Source organism: Microchirus variegatus, assembly GCF_963457635.1.
Source record: "Microchirus variegatus genome assembly, chromosome: 9".
In the NCBI taxonomy this organism is placed as follows: domain Eukaryota; kingdom Metazoa; phylum Chordata; class Actinopteri; order Pleuronectiformes; family Soleidae; genus Microchirus; species Microchirus variegatus.
Genome location: NC_139810.1, coordinates 7,707,924 through 7,728,773, shown reverse-complemented (window position 1 = coordinate 7,728,773; position 20,850 = coordinate 7,707,924). Strand labels below are relative to the sequence as shown.

Sequence of the window (20,850 nt, the reverse complement as noted above, 5' to 3'; positions counted from 1 at the left end):
CGGGAAAACACACATTTACAACAGCTCAGTTAAGGTGACAAGATGTGCAGAAATGTGCAAGGGCATAATAAGTAAAAAGAAATAAAACGTAAAAATAGGATTAAATAAAATACAATATAGTAAAAAAAAAATATTACGCTCTAATGTAGAGTAAGTAATAAAGTAAAGATAAGAATAAAAATAAGATAAGAATGCACAATATCCAAAAATGTACCCACAGTGTAGAAAAGGACTAAACCGAGATGTGCACTCAATACAGAAGAGAAATCCTGAATACAGAAACTGACATGTATACTATGAGCAGAGGTAAGCAGGTAAGTGACTGGACATTTAAAAATAAAAAAATAATTCTGAGTTAAAGTTAATAAAGTATTCTGAGTTGTTGTTGTTGTTGTTGTTGTTGTTGTTTTGCTGTGAAGTGTGACGAAGAAAGGTGACCGGATGTGTGCGCGGTTATTGTCGGGACCTTTACACACCGCTCGCGCTGCTCTGTGATCATGGCTGCACCGGACCACACCAGCCATGTTTGCTAATTTAAAACCCAACGGTTGGGGTAATAGTTGTTTATTATTTATCGCTGTCGCGTCTTTACCCGCACATCTGTTCAAGGCGAAGAGTTTAGAAACATCTGCGCCGTCCAAACCCCCCCATGGACTGAAAGGTTGGCCAGCTTTAATGTGAAATAGCAGGGGAAACTTTTGATGGTGGTTGGTAGCGACAGTGTGGGAGGATGATGTTCTGCAAAAAAAAAATTGTCTGCGCGTGCAGCGTAAACAATGTAACTTCATCTGGCTGCTAGCTTACGTTAGCCCGTGAACAAAAGAGGGAGCACGCCTCCATCTGTTAAAAACGGACTTATAGTTAGTCACCCCATCTGAACCGGTTCTTATTTGTTTTCACTTGGGGCGATCCTCGTTGCCGATGGAGACACCATGGATCTAAACCAGCGTGGTTGCGGTACCTGCTGCCCGGCTATGAGCTAACATCGCAGCGTAAGCAGCCGTACTCGCTCCGGTAAACATTAAGGATGCTATCAGTTAGCCACCTGGCTAGCGTGCGTTGGTTAGCTTCTATTGTGATGCTTTAGCTAAATAACCTTGGAAGTGAGGCTGGTTTTATATTTATTTAGTGTGTTGTGTTGGAGTAAGCCACTTGTCAAACCTGTTATCGGGTGAGTTTTAATGTAAGCTGCTAGCACATTGGAGCAGCAGCGCTTTAAAGTCAAATGTATTTAGAGCGCAGCTAGCGTGGCTTTGCTAACGCTGTGCCCGTTTTTGAGTCGGCCTTCCTGGTTGAATTAGGAACTCGCGTATCCATTGATATAGCTACTTTATTTTGGGTTGATAATGAAGTGATGTGGTAATAGCTCCTCGGGCCTCGGAGTGACTGTGAAATATTCTCGCTAATCCCTCCATTGTTAGGCCGCCGGCTCATGGGCACGGACGCATCTGTCCGGTCATACCATTTTAATGTCAGAGTGAGGAGGCTGAGCCCATGTTAGCAGCGCCTCATCAGCGCTAATGATGAGCGACTATCGTAATATTCCGCTTGTCCATTACGGCTCGCTCGGGCCTGGCGTCTGCTGCTGCTGCTGCTGCTGCTGGCTGCGACATTTTGACGGTTGGTGTTGGAACGAAATGGTGCCGTCTGTTACAACAAGCTGCGGTTGGCAAAAATTATTTATGATTGGCATTTCATTGAGGACATCGTACGTATTACGTAACGTCGACTATTTTCCCAAAACTGGAAGGAAAAAAAGAGAAAATAATTAAATAACAGACGTATGACCCATATGGTGGTGACACAGTGTACAAGCACCTGAATTAACAGCATTGAGTATTAGACGAGTTCATGTTATATGTTTATTTCTACTCCTTTCCTTTTTTTTTAGATGGAGTCAAATAATCATTTCAACTATGGCACCCACTCTTCACCAAACTCAGGACTAAAACTCTCCTCAGGGGATTCTCTCTATACTAACGGGTCCTCCATGAGTTTTCCTCAGCAGGGAAAGAGTAAGTATTTTCATTCTTTTGCACAGCATCTGCATGTGGATTTAATGAGTTTTACTTAATCTGTTCTATGGTAAATGGCCTGTATTTACATACTCGTTCTCTAGTCTTCACTACAGCTTTGCCATTCACACCCATCCATACAGTGCAGCTCTCATACCCATTCACATGCTGCCGGCACAGCTGCCAAGAACAACATGAGGTTAAGTGTCTTGCCCAAGGACACATTGGCACGTAGACTGACGGAGCCGGGATTCTAAAGCCACAATGAGCTCTGCCAATGAGCCACCATCAAGGATTTTACAGCCATATCAGACATAATCAGTGATCACACATGCACACCTGAAAACATATCCTGTATCACATGGTCATTGGTGTGTGGTTAAGTTAAGTTGTGGCCCATAGGAACCAGTCAGGGAGTAAATATAGCAGTGTTTTCAAACATATTTGTTTTTCAGACTTATCCTGAGTGGAAATAATGTGTGTTATTTTTTTTAAATGTATACATGGAGTGCTGTGGATGTATTCATCTTTAAGTCCATGGACCCCCACTGACTTCCTCTCACCTTGTGGCATCTATTGATGTGACTTTCCATCTATCCCACAACCATTGTCAACAAACCCATTGCTTTGTCATTGTAACATTTCTAACAAAATGTATGTTCTTGTGTTTTATAGATATGAATGGCGAGATTAATGTGAATGGCACCACTACTGTACTCGGGTCTGGTGTGCCTAGTTCCCACCCACCAACAGCTCCTTACCCCCACATGAGCAACCACCACCAGAGTAGCATTGGCTATGATTACCTGTGGGGAGGGCACCCACAGTATGGTCCAGCCATGGGCACATCTCCAGGTCATGGAATGCATCAGAAGCAACCCACTCCTGGGATGGCACAGCCTCAGTCACAGCACCACTTCCAGGGTCCTGGACAGTACCAGCTTAATGGGGGTATTGAAAGCTCTCATCAGCCTCCTGTGGCAGGTCCACCGAACATGCCTCTTACTGGGAGTCAGTACTGGAACAGGAGTAACCCAGGCCAACAGCAGATGGGTTATAATTCCCACAGTATATATGGGACCTATGGGGGTTCAGCACACCCTGGTATTACATCGTCACCACATCACCAGCAGCAGCAGTCCTTGCAGCCCACACCCCATCAACCATCACAGCAACACCTCCAGTCACACCGCAGCCCGCACCAACACCACCAGCAACCACAGCATTATGGCATGATGCCTAATGGGATGCCCTTCTACCAGCATCAGCCCCAGCACCCTGCCATGTCGTCTCCTCCTCAGCAGCAACAGCAACCACAACAGTCGCAGCCTCAAGGCCAAACTCACTTGAAGCCCCCAGCAGGCCAGAGTTTTACCCCTCCACGTGGCAGCCCTCAGCACCCCAGTTTAGGCAGAGCAGGCACTGGCAGCCCTCTACCTGTGGGGATGTCCTCTGCAACAGCGATATCACCATCAGAGGGGCAGGATAGTGGGTCACCCAAGAGCCACAACAGAGACGGCAAAACCTCTTCTGTCATTCAAGGTGACTAGTTTACACGTTGTTTTTGGCAAGATTACATTTTGATATTGCAGCATTTGTTTCTTCATGAATCTGGATACTTTGGCTTTTCTTCTTCCTCTTTGGCTTAACTTGACACACCACTCTTCCTGGTTGCATTATAGTTTCACGTGGCGTCTGTGCACAGTTGTTGAAATTACACTTTGTTATTCAGCTTAAAAGCAGCTAGGTGCTTACAGCCTTGCTGGGAGTATTTTGGCGCTGCTGTCTATGCTCATCACTTAAATCAAAGTCGAATGATTGACAAGCAATTTGTTGACATTTATTTAATGATTGCTGTCAGTTTTGAAGCTTTCCTGCTAAACATTTCCTGGTTCTAAACTGTTAAATGAAGAGACGTGGTGCCGTTTCGTGTAATGAGAACATAATGGAGTTATCATAATGGGCACATAACTCCCCATCACAATCTAATCACATTTTACATACTTAATATTATGGAAAACAAGGTTGTATTACTGAACAAATTAAATTACTAGTTGATGCCAATGAATGAATGACTGGTGCTGAGTCCATCTACCTGTTAGTGCCTAATGGAGATGTTGTACCATTGTTAGACCAGCTGATGTCAGTGTGTGACTATTTGTCATAATGTGTGCAAGGGCGAGAAATCAATTGTCACTGAGGGAGTTTGCTAGGGATAGCCAATGCTGACTGAACATTTTTAATCTTTAAAAGATAACATTTCTATATCAAAAGTAATTATGAATGTACTGTTTTTATTAGGGTAGTTTAGGGTGCAGTACCTCAGCCCTTTTTGGAGTTTGAGCTGTGAGTTCATTCATTACATAAAATTAAAACGGAGAGTACTAGCTTTGTTTTAGTGTTGCAGTAAGGATTGTTATTGTTTTTGTTTCTTGCTTAAAGTGTAAGTTTGAGTCTGTTTGTGTTTCATTTGCCCACTTTAACCCGAAGAGTTTCTGAAGCTGGCATATCTTTTGATTGAGAGAAAAGTCTCTTGATGTTTATGACTAGAAAACTACATCTGTTATAGATGGTGACCTTGAATAGACAGATGTGTGTAAAATGTCAAGACAAAGCTGATTATGAGGGAGAAATCTTAGTGATTGACTCTCAACAATAACTCAGTTGGCTGACTCGTGGCCTTTGGGACAGAACAACTCCTACAGATTTTCACATAAATAAACCTATTGGTAAGCAGACAGACGCTGCTGTCCTAATCCCCTTTAAATCTTGTTTTATTAGTTTTGTCTTGTATTGCGCACAATGGGTTTTTCTTTAAATTATGTTTGCCTTTCCGCTTTAAATGTCTGGGTCTATTGTGAATAACAAGAATCTGTGTTGACTGTTCTGTTGATTTGTCTTTCAGGGCACACAAAGGAAGCTGTCAAAGAGGTCGACGCAAGCTTTAATGGCAGCGAGAGGGCACCTGTTGCCCAAAAGTTACCCAAAATTGACAGTTACTCATCCAAAACAGCTGCGGCTCATGTGGGACAGAAGTCTGACCAGACAGGAGCTCAGTGTCCAGAGCTGGCTTCTCCTGTCAAAGATGCAGAAGTTTATCCATCTCCACGGTGCCCGTCATCTCAGCTCTCCATGTCTTCATCCCCTGCAGTTTTGTCGAAATCATTAACCAAGGCCTCTGCAGCTCCACCTGTCTCTGGATCTCCCACATCTGCACCTGGACCCCTGACTGTTTCATCCCAGAGTGAGGAATCTTCTCAGTCACAAATCTCAGCATCTCCCGGTGCGTCCTCTGTTTCGCCTCCTCCTGTAATTGTGCAAGGCCTTAAAACTCTCCCTTCTGTTGATACCGAAGTAGTGTCTGCTGGAACCAAAAATCTGTCAGCAAGGTCCTCTTCATTTCCGCTTCAAGGGTCGCTTCAAAAATTGTCTACACCTCTAGCGCTGAGTAATAGTGAGTCTAGTCCTGCCACACTCTCCTCTGTACCTTTGGTCTCTTCTCCTTCGGAGTCAATGACCCATCTTTTAGCATTGCCTCCTGTAGCTTCTGGACCGAGTACAGTGATCTCAACTTCTGCTCCCATCTCGTCTCTTCAGCAGATGGTTCAAGGGTCTTACATGTCTTGCTTTCCCAAAACGTCTGGAGCTCGGCATGACAAGCCCGGTCCTCCTAAATTGATATCTACCATCACATCAGTGCGGGCAAATTATTCATCAGCTGGTCTGGGTCCATCGCCATCCCCGTCTGCATCTTCCATGTCTGTGTCTGTCGCACCTTCAGTTATAAGTAAACCATGTGCACCTGTGCCCACATACCGTCGCCAGGCACACACTCCTCCAGCTGTTGACACTGATATTCCCACTGCCTCTGCAGTAGCCCATGAAAGCTCTACAGTCCAACCTCTGCCTACCCTACCTCTTCTAACCACTCAAGCCTCCAGGACTGCACTTGTGCCCGCCCCTCCTGCCTTTGTTTCTTTGCCTCCTACAATGGGTACGTCCTCTAGAATGGTCCAAGTTTCTGACCCTGAGCAGCATCCACCTAATACCACTCCTTGTGTACAGTTGTCTCCCAAGTCAGAGCACCATGGTCATCATGAGAAAAATAAAGTGCTGAGTAGTAAGAGAAATGAAAAAGCAGAAGAATACCTCCCTAGGCTTGATTCAAACTCCAAGACACCACAGAAGGTGGAAACGGCTGAGACTCCTAAATCTGATGTCTTCTGTCATAAATCCTTCTCCGATCTTTCTGGAAAGTATTTTCAGGCCACAGTTGCTTCTGATCAAACTGCCAAGAGTAAATCGAAGGATGTTGAAAAGCATCAAATGCAAAGTATGCTTATTGATATCTCTGAAACAGAGGACTCCATGTTGGAGCAAACTCCATCCAGAAAGTCCCCACAGCTTCACAGCACGAGGGTAGAAGATTCGACTGAAAGTAGTTTTGATCACTCCCAACATGCTGCTTCTCAATCTGATGGCAATTTATCATGCGACACCCCATCTAAGCTTGAAGTCAGCTCTGTTTTTGAAAAAACGTCTCTTTTAGAAGGCGACAGCTCCTGCATAGATGACTCGACTCAATTTGACAACAGCTTTCACCTGAGAAATGAGACTTCTCAGTTTGACAGCACTTCATATGCTGAGGAAGAGCCATCTACTGCGTTTGACACCACTAGAGACAGCATCTTCTCTCTGGGAGGCACCAGAGATGACACGTTGGATTCCACCAGAGGAGAGGAAACATCTGAGGCAGAAGAGACCAGGAACATTCGCCGCGTTATGGGGGAATCCATGCTGGAATCTTCTCTGAACAGCATTGCTCAGATGGAAGAGCCGTCTGTCGATGCAAGTGATGGGTCCAGATCTCATAGTGGCCATCAAGGTAGAGATTAAAGTTTTTGATCATGCAAATACTATGTAGTGATTTGACAAGCTGAAAATGGGAACTAAGATTAGGGCTGTATTTTCAAATTCAGTATAGAATTACACATAACCATTATGCTGTTGCAATCTCGGTGCATCTCTCACTCCCTCTCCTTCCCATGTTGCTAACAACAATGTTTTGAAGCATGAAGAAGAGGATGAGAGAGCACCTGCGCTCTCACAACCCGTAGTGGTAATGGCAACCTTGGACGCGCTATTTTTAGTACTGCGCGCGTTAATGTGCGTTTTTACGGCATCAACGTTTATGTATTTCCATGACGACTGACCGGAAAAAGATGCGAGTGACGTCATGTTTACGTGACTCCCGATTGTTAAAATGAGTCTCTAAAGTAACGCTAAACTTTAAAAACAGAGGCACACATACGCAGTACACATGTAAGCTGGTTATTTGTAGCGCTGCTTTTTTCGTTTAATAAACAGACTGCTCCAGTTCGACTGTAGGTGCGCTAAAAGGTGCTAATGCAGCTAACGGAGCTAACTGTACCTGGACTCCGGTTTCGCGGCACGTAAACATGACGTCACGCATGTCTTTTTCCGGTCAGTCCTCAATGAAGCATATCATGTGTTAAGGTGCTCTAACCTAGTGCCCAGCACTAGTTATTTTTACACGAAACGGCACCCAATCTTGAATTTATTTGTTGCCACAGTCACAAATGACATAGTGATTTATTCTTCTAATGCTTAGCAGTTTGTTTCATGCTAAAGCAGTGTGAGTAATAGAGCATTGATTTGTGATTTTCCTCCATATCCCCCAGCCCTTACTCGGATAAATGTTTGAAGAATCATGTATATTTTATTTATTCTGAGTTATCTTGGTGTTCCCATCTTTAAAAAAAATAAATTTTACCAATAAAGTGTAATATGCTGACACAATCTAATCAATCCATTGTTTCATCTTAAATTAGTACCTGAAGCAGAGTGGGAGACCAGAGGACACGATACCTCAGACTTGGCTGGACGGATAAAAATTAAAACCACTGTCGATGAGTCCATGACTCTGCCAAGTTTCAACATGAGAGAAGAGAACTTCATCGCTTTCAGTACCCCAGTAGAGAGCCCTGCTGTACACCCACTCCAACCCGTAACGGATCAGATTGTCTCGGCTGAAAGAATGCCAGGAAAACCACGCAAACCTCGAACTCCAAAGACAATATGGATTAAAACCCCAGGTATTTGACATTAAGGTTTCAACAAACGTTTGATTAGAAATGTTTAATTTTGCGTAAGTTAATTGTTTTTCCCTCCCCCCTCTCCTTCTTTTTTCAAGTTCCAGAGGAGACCCAGCGAAAACCTCGGACTCGAACCCCTAAAGTGGAGAAAATCAAGCTTGAACGTGGAGGCGTTAAAGAGCAAAGGTCAACTGGCAGAAAGAGGAAGAAGACCCTTGAAGTGGATGCAAAAGAAACATCAGAAGTATCTGGAGACGCTGGGTCTCGGACAGAAGAGGTGGATTCAATCACTGCCGCGATCGATGCCGTTCTGGCCAGCGTTGCCGCTGTTAGCACAGCAGGGGAGAAACCGAAGAAGGCGAAAAGAGCCAAGAAACAAGTGCAAGATGGAGGTGTGGCTAAAACAACTAAACAAGATGCTGAAACAACAACAGCCGATGACGCAGAGGAAAATGACGACGACAGCTCCACTGCAGGTAATAAAGACTGTTAGGAAGTGCACGTCATCTGATAGTGTTTTGTTTGATAGAGCAATGATGCCAAACAAAGTCTGGTTGTGTACGTTTGTTCAGGTGAATCTAACAGACGACGGGTGGCGACAGAAGATCAGGTCCAGTTCCCATTGTTGCACGGGTAATTATACTTCCACTTATACTCAAACTGCAACAAGATAGAATTCAATAAGGGATCCAGTCTTTTTGTCATAGCACAGATTAATTATGGAGATAATATGAATTAGAGCTGAAACAATTTATCCGTTCCTAAATTATTCGGCAACTATTTTGATAATCGATTAATCGGTTTGAAGCTTTTTTTCATTATTAAAAGAAGATTTCTGATTGTTTTAGCTTCTTAAATGTGAATATTTTCTTTGTTTCTTTGATCCACGTAACAAAGAAATCATTAAATCTGAATCATTTTGGTTTGTGGACAAAACAAGACATTTGAGAGCATCGCCATTTCCAGGTTTGACAAACACTGATCAACTTTTTTTAGCGTTATCTGATTTTTACGGACCAAACGATTAATCGAGAAAATGATCGACAGATGAATCGTTAGTTGCACCCTAATATGAAACATATTTTGCATAAAATTTTCCTCCTATAGGATCTAATGAGAGGTCGGGTCCTTTTCAGATTTTGTCCGAGGTCCCAAAAATTATTTTTTTTAATTAAAGTTTGCAAATGTGTGCAATGTCTATTCTAGCTCTTGGTTCTTGACCATACTTTTGTGTCCAAAAAAAATCTACTATGACAGGAATGTAATGATAAACACTCTAATCCGTAGATGGAAGAGGGAGATTCGAGTGAAGAAAACTGAAAATCGCATGAAGGGTGAAACCTGGTATTACACACCCTGCGGAAGAAGGATGAAGCAGTTCCCCGAAATAGCGAAGGTAAATTTAGCACCTCTACAAAAAAAAAAACATAATCATAATGGACTGAAATTTGTGACAAGACTGTAACTGATTTTTGTGAATCTCTGTCATCTCCTCATTGCTTTGTTCAGTACTTGAAGAGACACACGGACAGCGTGGTGAGCAGAGAACATTTCAGCTTTAGCCCACGCATGCCTGTAGGGGACTTCTATGAAGAGAGAGAAACTCCTGAGGTCTGTGTTTCTTTTGCTCATTATTAAATTAGCCACAATCTGTTCAACTGAATCATACAATTACTTTTTTTTTTTTTTGACAATGCCCGTCTGATCCACACTACATACACAAACCAAGAGGATCACTGACTGCCAGATGGCTGTGAATGATCTTATTGTCACTATCAAAGAGCCTGATTCATTGATGATTGGTGGATTATTTTTCACTAACCACCACTAAAGAGAACAACTGTGTAGTTAAACCAATTAAAAAAATATGATTATAGTACTAAAAAAGTTTGTTCTCCACTGTGTCACAGGGTATGAAGTGGATCCTCTTGGCTAATGAGGAGGTTCCCTCCATGATCATGGCCATCACAGGCCGGCGAGGTCGACCGCCAAACCCAGATAAAGAGAAACCCCGCAGAGTTCGCGGCGTGAGGGGAGGAGGAGGAGAGCCCCGTCGCCCTGGTAGACCTCCAAAAACCAAGATGATCGACCTCCTCAGCAAAGTTGACGCCAAGCTGATGAACCGACTTGAGGCTAAGGGTGAGCGTGTGCTGAGTAATGGAGCAATGCCATGTATCGGGATGTGTTATGCAACCTGAAGCGCTTTGTAATGTAGCTAACTCTTTTCCATTTCTTTCAACAGAGGCTCTAACAGAAGAGGAAAAGGAGAAACTTGTTAAAATCAAAAAGAAAATGAAGAGAAAGGTATGCGGTCCAGACTGTGTGTGTGTACTGTATATGATCTGTTATGGCAGGGGTCCCAAACTTTTTGACACCAAGGACAGGTCTGCATTTGTTATATTCCTGACTGATTGGTCAGGGACCCCCTGTCCCTGACCAATCAGTCAGGAATATAACAACTAGCTACAGAGCTGATAGTAAACTACTTCTAATGTCATGTTAAGATATACTGAATAAACCATAGTAAGAGTTTTTTTTGCGTCCAGCCCAAATCATGGTATCAGACCCTGGCCGGGGGGGTTAGGAAACTGTTATTATATGATAATACTGATGTTATTGCTTTTTATTTCAGGCAAGAATAAAGAGAAGAGAGGACGCCAAGATTAAAAAAATGAAAGAGGAAAAAAAGAGAGCCAAGGTAAAGACAAAAATACGATGATTTATCCGCAGTGTCCTTAGAACCACCTCGCCCTAACCACTTTCTTCTTCTTTCGCTGCATTTTGTCCTCAGCTCGAGCAATCAGCGAAGAGCCTACAGGCAAAGGCTGAACCGACTGACCCGGCGGCTCCGCAGGTCACGCAGCCGACATCGGCGCCTGCCTCTGAGCCGAAGAAGCCAGGCCGCCGAAGGTCAGTCAAGGTTGAGGTTCCTCCCCCAGTACAGCAGACAGACGAGGAGAGGATAGCCCAGGGGAAGAGGGTGCTGGGTGCTCGGAGCAAAGCGAAGGCTGTGGCTAAAGCTCAGGCTGAGGCAGAGGCAGCAGCTCGGGCCGCTCTGTCAGCGAAAAGAGCCGCAGAGAGGAGAGCTCAGGCCCAGAGACGTCTGGAGGAACGGAAGAGGCAACAGTTGATTGCAGAAGAGCTAAAGAAGCCCACAGAGGACATGTGTCTCACTGACCACAAAGTAAGCCAGATTTAACCCAATCTGTTGATATGTTGTCAGACTGCACAGGTTTTCTCAGCTCGATCATAACCTCTAAGCATTGTCTCCACCTAGCTATTACCGGAGCTGTCCCGTATTCCTGGTGTGGTTCTTTCCGGTACTGCCTTTGCACACTGCCTGACTGTGGTCGAGTTCCTTCATGGCTATGGAAAGGTGATCGGTCTCAACATACCCAAGGACATCCCCAGCCTTGCTACCTTACAGGAAGGCCTCCTCGGCCTGGGCGACAGTCAAGGAGAAGTCCAAGATCTTCTGATAAAGCTTGTGGAGGCTGCGCTCCATGACCCAGGCCTTCCAACGTATTATCAGGTGTGAGATTGGAGCTGAAACAAAAGAAGTCTAATTTGATTTTATGATTTGATTTGATGATAACGACCTCTCATTTTTCCTCTTAAGATCTGACATGGTCATTTTGACCCCTTTTTAAAATACAAACACCAGTGGATTTTGACCCCTTGATTCCGGCTTGATACCAAAACCCTTTTTTATGTAGTGCTGGGCACGTTAATAGCGTCGACGTTAATGCACATTAACGCATGACTCGCGTGACGGCATGTTTATGTGCCACAGCACCAGAGTCCCAAAAAGATCAGCGCTACAAATAACCAGCGTACCTGTGTACTGCGTATGTGTGCCTCTGTTTTTAAAGTTTAGCTTTACTTTAGAGACTTATTTTAACAATCGGGAGTCACGTAAACATGACATCACGCGCGTCTTTTCCTGGTCAGTTGTCATGGATCAGCACCGTTAACGTTGACACCGTTAGTGCCCAGCACAATTTTTTTGTAATTTAAAACAGTTAACATGACCATGCAGTCATATTAGAGGGATTTAAACACTTTTAAACAGTGCCTCGGATTCATCTTTGGCATTATTCGTCCACTGATCCTCATCCATAGAGCACCTGTCTCCAGCTTAATGCAAATCCAGGAAGTGCTCCATGCCCAAAGAGTTTTCAAAGAATGACGTAGCCTTTTGCCTGTTTTCTTCTTTCTTTTCCAACCTTCAGTCAGTAAAGATCCTGGGGGAGAAGCTGGCTGATTTAGAGCTGACCCGCAGCACAGTTTCAGAAGCACTCCGCATCTTTTTGGAGTCCAACGGCTATGAGACGGAGGTGTGCAACACACTGAGGACCAAAACCTTTCATGCTCTGCCGCCTGACACCAAGGCGGCCATCCTGGGTTTCCTGGTGGACGAGCTTAACGGCAGCAACATTGTGACGAGGTTAGGCTCTAAATACTAAAAAAAAACTATTTATTACAATACAATACTTTCACATTGTGGTGCTATATCAATGTATGTATTTTTTATTTCAGTGACATTGATAACACATTGGAAAACATGGCAACCTATAGGAAGAATAAGTGGATCATTGAGGGGAAGTTGCGAAAGTAAGATAAATAAAAAGAATACATCACTTACAATTTTTCAACCCTGGAAACACTGGCCATTTTGCTTATTGTGAATGTTTCCTGCCCGCCAGGCTGAAGGCGGCATTGGCGCGTCGTACTGGACGCTCAGAGGAAGAGCTGTGTTTCGAGGAGAGGCGCCGCAGTGCCAGAGTGGCCGAGGAAGAGACAAGTTTGGAGGAGGGCAGTGTGGTCATGGAGAGAGGCAACCGCCGTGGACGTAAAGAGGAGCCAAAACCCACTGATGTAATTATCTGGTCTAGTGTTTTTTTTTTGTTTTGTTTTTTAATAATGATAACTCAATAAGACTATGGATTAAATTCTTTCCTGCTACAGAGTGAGAGTCCGACCAATGCCAGCATTCCAGATCTTGAAAGGCAGATAGATAAGCTAACCAAGGTGAGACTGATCCTATGCTGACATATTTGCTTTTTATACTTCCACTACCGTTCAAAAGTTTGGGGTCAATGATACAATTTTTTTGTGTTTTCCATTAAAAGTCATACTTTTACTCATCAAAAGAGTTGCAAAATAAATAGAAAATATAGTCAAGACAATGACTATAAGACAATGATTTTTATTCAAAATAATGATTTTGTCCTTTCTTTAAAGAACGAGCAAAACTGTTTTCAGCTGTGCTAACATCATTGCACAAGGGTTTTCAAGGGTTTTCTAATCATCCAATAGCCTTCTTACGTTTGCAGCTAGAATAGTTGTTTTCCACATTAACAATGTAAAGAGTGTATTTCTGATTAATTTAATGTTATATTCATTAAAAAAATGCTTTTCCTTAAAATACAAGGACATTTTTAAGTGACCCCAAACCTTTGAACGGAAGTGTATGTTGCCTTTTATATTAACACATTCTTTCTCTTCTTTGCATCTCCATAGCGACAAGTATTTTTCCGTAAAAAGCTGCTACAGTCGTCTCATTCCATGCGGACTATATTGCTGGGCCAGGACCGTTACCAACGCAGATACTTGGCTTTCCCTCATCTCGGAGGAGTTCTCGTTGAAGGGCCAGAGGAGCTTTTGAGTGAGTTTAAATTTAAATAGTCTTTTAAACTGAATAAAAATCAATTGCATTTCCTTCTTAATTGACCTTTGCTTCACATTTCATTTTGTAGCTTCTGGAGATGTCCTGATCGCTGAGGTGCCCGTCACCTTTCTCAAAAAGGAGCCCAAAGTAGAAGAGGCTCCTGTGCCTACCAATCCTCCCCCTACTCTGCCTTCCTTGCCTTCCTCTCCTTCCTCTCCTTCCTCTGCTGCCCCTGCACAGAACCAGACCCTGTCTCCAGAGGAGGACCCACTCCCTGGCACTGCTTCCCTCATGAGCAGGCCAAGAGGACGAGGGCGCCCGCGAAAAATCAAACCAGAAGTGGAGCTCCACCTCCGCACGGCGAAGATCCGTCGACGGCGTCGAAGTAGCGTCAGGTCTGGCGGCGAAGACGGGCCGGGATCACCTACGCTCTGCACACAAGACCTCACGCAGTCTGCTTTCCTGAACTGGCTCAGTCAGTCACAGGAAACACTGGCCAATGGCACCTGTTCTGCAGCAGGGGAAGCCCCTGAGGGGAATCAACCAGATGAGAGCGTGAAGGAGAAGGCAGAGAAACAGGGACAGTGGTTCAACCTGCTTCCCAAACAACCGTGTGACGATAACTCCATCTCTGAGCCCCAGATGCCCACCTCACCCAGATCACCCCCTAAACTCCTCCCTGCACTTGCTGATCTGCCCATACAGGTTTGCCCACCATATTAAACACATACACTACTGTTCAAAAGTTTGGGGTCACTTAGAAATGTACTTATTTTTGAAGGAAAATCACTTTTTTTTTCAAATGAATATAACATTTAATGAATCAGAAATACACTCTATACATTGTTAATGTGGTAAACGACTATTCTAGCTGCAAACGTCTGGTTTTTAATGGAATATGTACATAGGTGTATAGAGGCCCATTACCAGTGTTCTAATAGTACATTGTGTTTGCTAATCCTCTTAGAAGGCTATTTGGATGATTTGAAAACCCTTGTGCAATTATGTTAACCTTTGAACGGTAGTGTACTTCTATTGAATAACACCCTGTTCCTTGTTCCTTTTACCTCAGTAATGAATTTATCTTATCCTTCAGCCGGATCCCCTCTTGCCTGGCGCTGCTCCTGCTGAGCCTGTGGTACCAGCAACACTGCAGGATGTTCCCCTTACAACCCCCGCACCTGAAGTTCCTGACAGTGATGTTCCACCTCCACTCTCTCAGCCTGATCCAGCTCCAGTTCCCCCTGCTGCGGTCGCTCCCACCACCCCTGCCAGGCCAGTTCGCAGGCGGAGGAGAGGCAGCAGAGGTAGCAGTCCTGCGCGCAGGGGACCGCGAGGAGCTGCAGCTAAACGCCGTGGCCGCCCCCCTAACTCTGTGTTCCAGGAGCTTGAGCAGCAGTTTTTCACTCAGCTTGTGGTCAAGCCCATTCCAGCATGTGAGTCGTGGCTATGAGTTAACGATTAGACTGTTTAGAGCTTGTTCCGGAGCTTATGAAATCAACTCTGGTGTCATTTTGTCATGGTGTTTAAGTCATAATTTTCTTTTCCAGCAATGGTGCGTGGTTGGTGGTGGATCAAGGATCCTGAAGAACTTTACAGCACCTTACAGGCCCTCCATCCAAGAGGCATCAGAGAGAGGGTGCTCCATAAGCATTTAGCAAAGCATATGGAGAGTTTAGCTGAGATGTGCACCAAATCTATTGACGGTGAGTGTTGTTTTTCACATCGGAGATCTTCATCTCCACGTGACCTGTATTTGTCCTCACATCCATTTCTGTCTTGTATGTGGTTAGACCCAATATTTGAGTTGAAGGTAGAGGACAAAGAAGTTCTAATGGAGGCTCTGCAGCAGCCGTGGCAAGTGCAAGAGAAGGCCATGGAGACTGACATCAGCGCCCTGCAGTGGGTTGAGGACCTGGAGCAGCGAGTCATCGCAGCTGACCTCCATCTGAAGGTGAGAAATCACAGCTTTTCTGCATCATCTTAATCACAAGAAAATAACATCACATGTTTTTGGTAAAAGTCAGATCTTATTTTTGCTCATGTACATCCATGCTTGTGTTTTCTGAAGGCACCTCCTCAGAATGTGGTCACTGATGCTGACTCTAACACTGAGACACCAATGGCAGAATTTCAGGTAACTATTAATAAAAAAAAAAAAAAAGGAAAACTTGAAAATAAATGAATGAAATATATTTGCTTTTAGAGATTTCTAACCTCACCCTGACTTTCCTCCGCTCCCTTTTAAGCCATACACGATCCCAGATCCGGACTCCACTCGGGACGATCTCCAGTACTACGAACACGACGCCGACCCGCGCGATGACTGGATCGTGCGAACCAAGAAGGAGTGGTCCGGCCTGCCTCGTATCGCCACGCACCCGCTGGACCTGGCCATGCTGCGGCTGGCTAACCTGGAGCGAAACATCGAGCGGCGCTACCTGAAGGAGCCGCTGTGGAACCCAGCTGAGGTGATGCGCCTCGCTCCTCTCACCCCTACGCCAGGAGAAGAGCATCCAATGGATGTCATTAGGTGGGTAGAAAAGTCATAGTCTGTCATTAGTTGTTTTTAGATTACAATTTTTAACTATTTTTACTTGTTTCCAGTCTGGAAAGTGAAATCACCTCCCGACTAAGGACTTGGCGGCAGGCTCTGGATCGCTGTCGTAGCGGTCCACAGCTCTGTTTGTGTTTGCTTCAGCTGGAGAAAGCCATCGCCTGGGAGAGATCAGTCACTAAAGTGGTGAGTAATGATTGTAGCTCGACTCCAACATTAATTTCATTTTGTTTACATGCGTTTTATCTACTGTAATATGTCAGAGACCTAATTCACTGCATAATCAAACAACAATAAGGATGTCTTTACTCTTTCTTTTATTAGACGTGCCAGGTTTGCAGGAAAGGAGACAACGACGACTGCCTGTTGCTGTGTGATGGCTGTGATCGTGGCTGCCACATGTACTGCCTGAGGCCCAAACTCACTCAGGTGCCAGAGGGAGACTGGTTTTGTCCAACATGCGTTGCCAGGGTAAGATCCGCTCCTGTGAGTTCAGTTAAGCTCCAGTTAAGACGCAACTTCAAAATCAAACAAAACTTAGTGATGTAATGGATCCAAGAGCTTGATTCCTTACAATTCCACTACCGCTCAAAAGTTTGGGGTCACCTGTACAATTTTTTAGTGTTTTCCATTAAAAGTCACACATTTACTCATCAAAAGAGTTGCAAAATGAATAGAAAATATAGTGAAGACATTGAGAAGATTAGAAATAAAGGTTTTTATTCCAAATAGTAATTTTGCCCTTTCGTGAAAGAACCAGCAAAACTGTTTTCAGCTGTGCTAACATCATTGCACTAACATCATTGCACAAGGGTTTTCTAATAGCCTTCTAATGCGATTAGCAAACACAATGTACCATTAGAACACTGGTAATGGGCCTCTATACACCTATGTACAGTTGAGGCCAAAATTATTAGCCCCCCAGGAATAATGGAACATTTTCCTAAAATTCTTCCCAGTGTTTGCTGCATTGATAAAACTTGATACAATTAAACATTCACCAGTGCTATTTAGTAGCTTTTGGTACATTTTGGATATAAAATACATTTTTAGGCTTGGTTTATATCAAATAAAGTGAAAAATGGGGTGGTCAAAAATATTAGCCCCCATGTGTATTTTTGTTTTCAAAATACGCCTAATTAAACAATCAGGTTTCAAACCACACCTATGCATTCAATCAGCATAAAAGGACTCCAAGGAACAGGGGACCTGTGCACATTGAGAGGGATTACTTTTACTCATCATGCCAAAGACAAAGGAAATCAGTCTTGAGCTCAGAAAGAAGATTGTGGAGGCTCATGAGAAGGGGGAAGGTCATACTGCCATTTCAAGTGTTTCACGGTGTCTTGAACCGCTGCACGTTGCATCATTGCCAAGTACCAGGAGACAAATTCAGGAAAACACAAACCTGGGCGTGGTCGTGAGCGCAAGATTTCAAGAACTCTGGATAGGAAAATCGACAGAGATGTCGGCAAGAACCCCCGGACATCTGCCAATATGATTGTTGCTGACCTGGCCTCTTCTGGAGTTGATGTTTCAGCTTCACGGCCATCGTCCGAGAAGAACCCCTTTACTCAAAGAGCGGCACATCACAGCAAGACTGAAGTTTGCTCAAGGTGAATGATGAGGCTTGGAAACCACGCACTTTGGACCAGCTGGAATGGAAGAATGGGCCAAAATCCCTCAGGAGACCTGTGCCAACCTAGTAAAGAACTAAACTAAGAGGTTGTTGTCAGTTGTGGCTCAGAAAGGGTTCACTATTGCCTATTAATGGACAGGGGGCTAATAGAGTTTATTTATGATTCATTTAATGTTATATTCATTTGAAGAAAAAAGTGATTTTCCTTCAGAAATAAAGACATTTCTATGTGACCCCAAACTCTTCAACAATAGTGTAATTGTTTGTCTCTTTATATGTTCATCTGTATATCTGTCTCATTCAGGAGGAAGGTGAGTTGCAGCGGTTGTCGAAAACGAGGACCAGGGTGAAGAAGAGACGATACGAAGACGAGAGCTCTGAAGATGATACGGCAGCGCGGCGCACGTCTGGCATGGCGACGCGGAACAAGGAGACCGCCTCACCCTCGTCCTCTCGCTTCTCCGGAGAAGTAGGCGGCACCAACGCGAAACGCCGCCGCATGATGACACGCAACCAGCCGGACCTCACGTTCTGCGAGTGAGTTTTCCCCCCTCTGTCACAACAGAAGGATTGTATTATTTTTTCAAATGTATTCATGCATTAATCTTGCATGTTTATTGCCTTCTAGGATCATTCTAATGGAGATGGAAGCTCACGCAGACGCCTGGCCGTTCCTTGAACCTGTGAACCCACGACTGGTGCCAGGCTACCGCCGCATCATCAAGAACCCAATGGACTTCCTCACAATGAGAGAGAGACTGCTACAGGGAGGGTAAGAGGAGATTGTTATACACGTTTAATTAGACCCTCAAATCTGTGTCATTTATTTAAAGGTGCATTATGTAAATAAATCTAAAGAAACTGGCCATAAAATCCTCCCAATATGTCACAGAGACTCAGAAATAATGTTCATATAACAAACTGAACACACCAACAACAACAGGTCAGCCAAAATATTTGCATTACAAAAAATATTTTGCAGACTGCAAATCATGTTCATGTTTTGGCATGTGGCGCCACCTACTGTCGTCTACCAATCATTGCAGTCAGTAGAGTCTCAGCTGCCAAACAACCATGGGTTGCCAGTTACGTCAGAAAACGAAACCTCGTTTTGAAACCTCGGTATTTTGAATTTGAATGTAGTAACCGTTTTTAGCCACATTCTTACATATGGCACCTTAATCTTTATAGGAAATATATTAACTAGCATGCTAACATCTGTGCTGCTTTTAATACCGGCCGCCTGCCACTCTCTCTCTCTATTTCCTGTCCTCAGGTACTCCAGCTGCGAGGAGTTTGCTGCCGACGCTCAGCTGGTCTTCAACAACTGTGAGCTCTTCAACGAGGATACGTCGGAGGTGGGCACGGCCGGACACGCCATGAGACGTTTCTTTGAGAGCCGCTGGGCGGAGTTCTACTCGAATAAAGACAAATAGGTGCCTGCGGCATTCTCCTCGGTGGCGTGGCTGTAGGTTGTTGGTGCTTTTGCAGTCCCAGTCACTCTCGCTCTCTCTGTTACTGCTAAGACTGTCGGGAGGTTCTTCCAGTCCATGTGTATTCTCTCATGTATAGGTATTTATGTATAGATTTTTGGCTATTTGTCTGTTATTGTTGCCTCCACTGGCTGAATCTTTTTCCGAGCCCACAGCTGAACCTGGCTTGAACTAGTACCATTGCCTCCACTGGCTGAATCTTTTTCCGAGCCCACACCTGAACCTGGCTTGAACTAGTACCATTCCCTGTCACAGAGAGGGTGAGAACATCTGTGTCCTCATCCTCACCTCAGCACCCTCATCCCCCGGGTCATTCGGGTTCTTCTCGTCACATCGTGTCACAAACCTCTTGTCGTTGCAAAGCCTTTGGTCAAGCCCTGCTGCGGGTAACGTCGCGGTCTCAGGCCCCCGGGTATTTTTGGCTCTCAGACTCGTACCGAAGGTAAGGGACTGACCGATCTCACACCATTGTAGCGTAACTGCTGCGTTCTGGACCTGCTTAGCATTGCTCAAATTGACAAATTGGATCAAAACTCCTCACAGAGCTTTTGCCATTTCTTACCTGTTCAATGGAAATGTAATGTAACGTGGTCTTATGCCTAGAAGTAATTTTTTGCTCAATATATTTTTATTATATATTCTATATATAAATATAAAGATTACAATAGCTGGGATTATTTAATAGCAATAGCTTGTATGGAATGTGTACAGATTATCTAATAGAGATGTCTCGTCATTTTATGAAAAGGCCAGTTAAACTAAAAGGAATCGTGTTTTTTGGACTGTCAGGAGAAGACATAACCTCCACCTAAAGTCTTGCACGAACACGTACACACTTTTCACAGACACACACACACACACACACCCACCTTCTGCTGCTGTGTGAAAGACACTGGTTTCTGAAACTGGAGGATTTTTAACGTTGGTCCATCAGTTTTTGGGGGGGAGGAGGGTTCGACATTTCACTGTCCCTCCTGTTTTGAGAGTAAATCGGCTTGTTTGACCAGATCTGTGTCACGACAGACAACTATTGAGAGGACACAGCTCGCACTGAGAATTTGCTCTTTTATAAAACATTTAAATTGCCTCAAATCAAGATGGTGTTTGCGGTTTTAAAACTACAAGCGGGCGACTGATCCATATTTGTCTGTAGCTCGTCAGAACGGGTTAAACCATCTACGGGTGGTTATATGCAAGGCTAAAATCCTCTCATTTTAAAGATTTTCAACTGAGGTCTGATTTTGAAGCGCTGGGCAGTGGGCACATCCCTGCCCAGTTTTTCTGACTGGCATTACTTTTGTTTGTTTTTTTCTTTTGTTGCTGTTTTAAGGGCCAATGTACAATGTTGCGCAGCATGGT

At 44.2% G+C, this 20,850-nt stretch overlaps 1 protein-coding gene across 1 annotated transcript; it reads left to right on the top strand.

Moving 5' to 3' along the window:
• Positions 1 to 553: 553 nt before the first annotated feature.
• baz2a (bromodomain adjacent to zinc finger domain, 2A) lies at positions 554 to 20,174 on the top strand. The gene is made up of 30 exons (XM_083895205.1): positions 554 to 661; positions 1,892 to 2,015; positions 2,691 to 3,557; positions 4,921 to 6,900; positions 7,868 to 8,131; positions 8,230 to 8,607; positions 8,704 to 8,764; positions 9,419 to 9,527; positions 9,641 to 9,742; positions 10,042 to 10,270; positions 10,374 to 10,435; positions 10,764 to 10,829; positions 10,923 to 11,315; positions 11,409 to 11,663; positions 12,364 to 12,578; positions 12,671 to 12,745; positions 12,838 to 13,009; positions 13,100 to 13,162; positions 13,655 to 13,799; positions 13,891 to 14,507; positions 14,899 to 15,238; positions 15,353 to 15,508; positions 15,596 to 15,756; positions 15,874 to 15,939; positions 16,052 to 16,335; positions 16,410 to 16,545; positions 16,684 to 16,830; positions 18,303 to 18,535; positions 18,627 to 18,770; positions 19,275 to 20,174. The coding sequence occupies exons 2-30, from the start codon at positions 1,892 to 1,894 to the stop codon at positions 19,432 to 19,434; spliced, it is 8,004 nt and encodes a 2,667-aa protein (XP_083751331.1). The 5' UTR covers positions 554 to 661; the 3' UTR covers positions 19,435 to 20,174.
• The last annotated feature ends 676 nt before the right edge of the window (positions 20,175 to 20,850 follow it).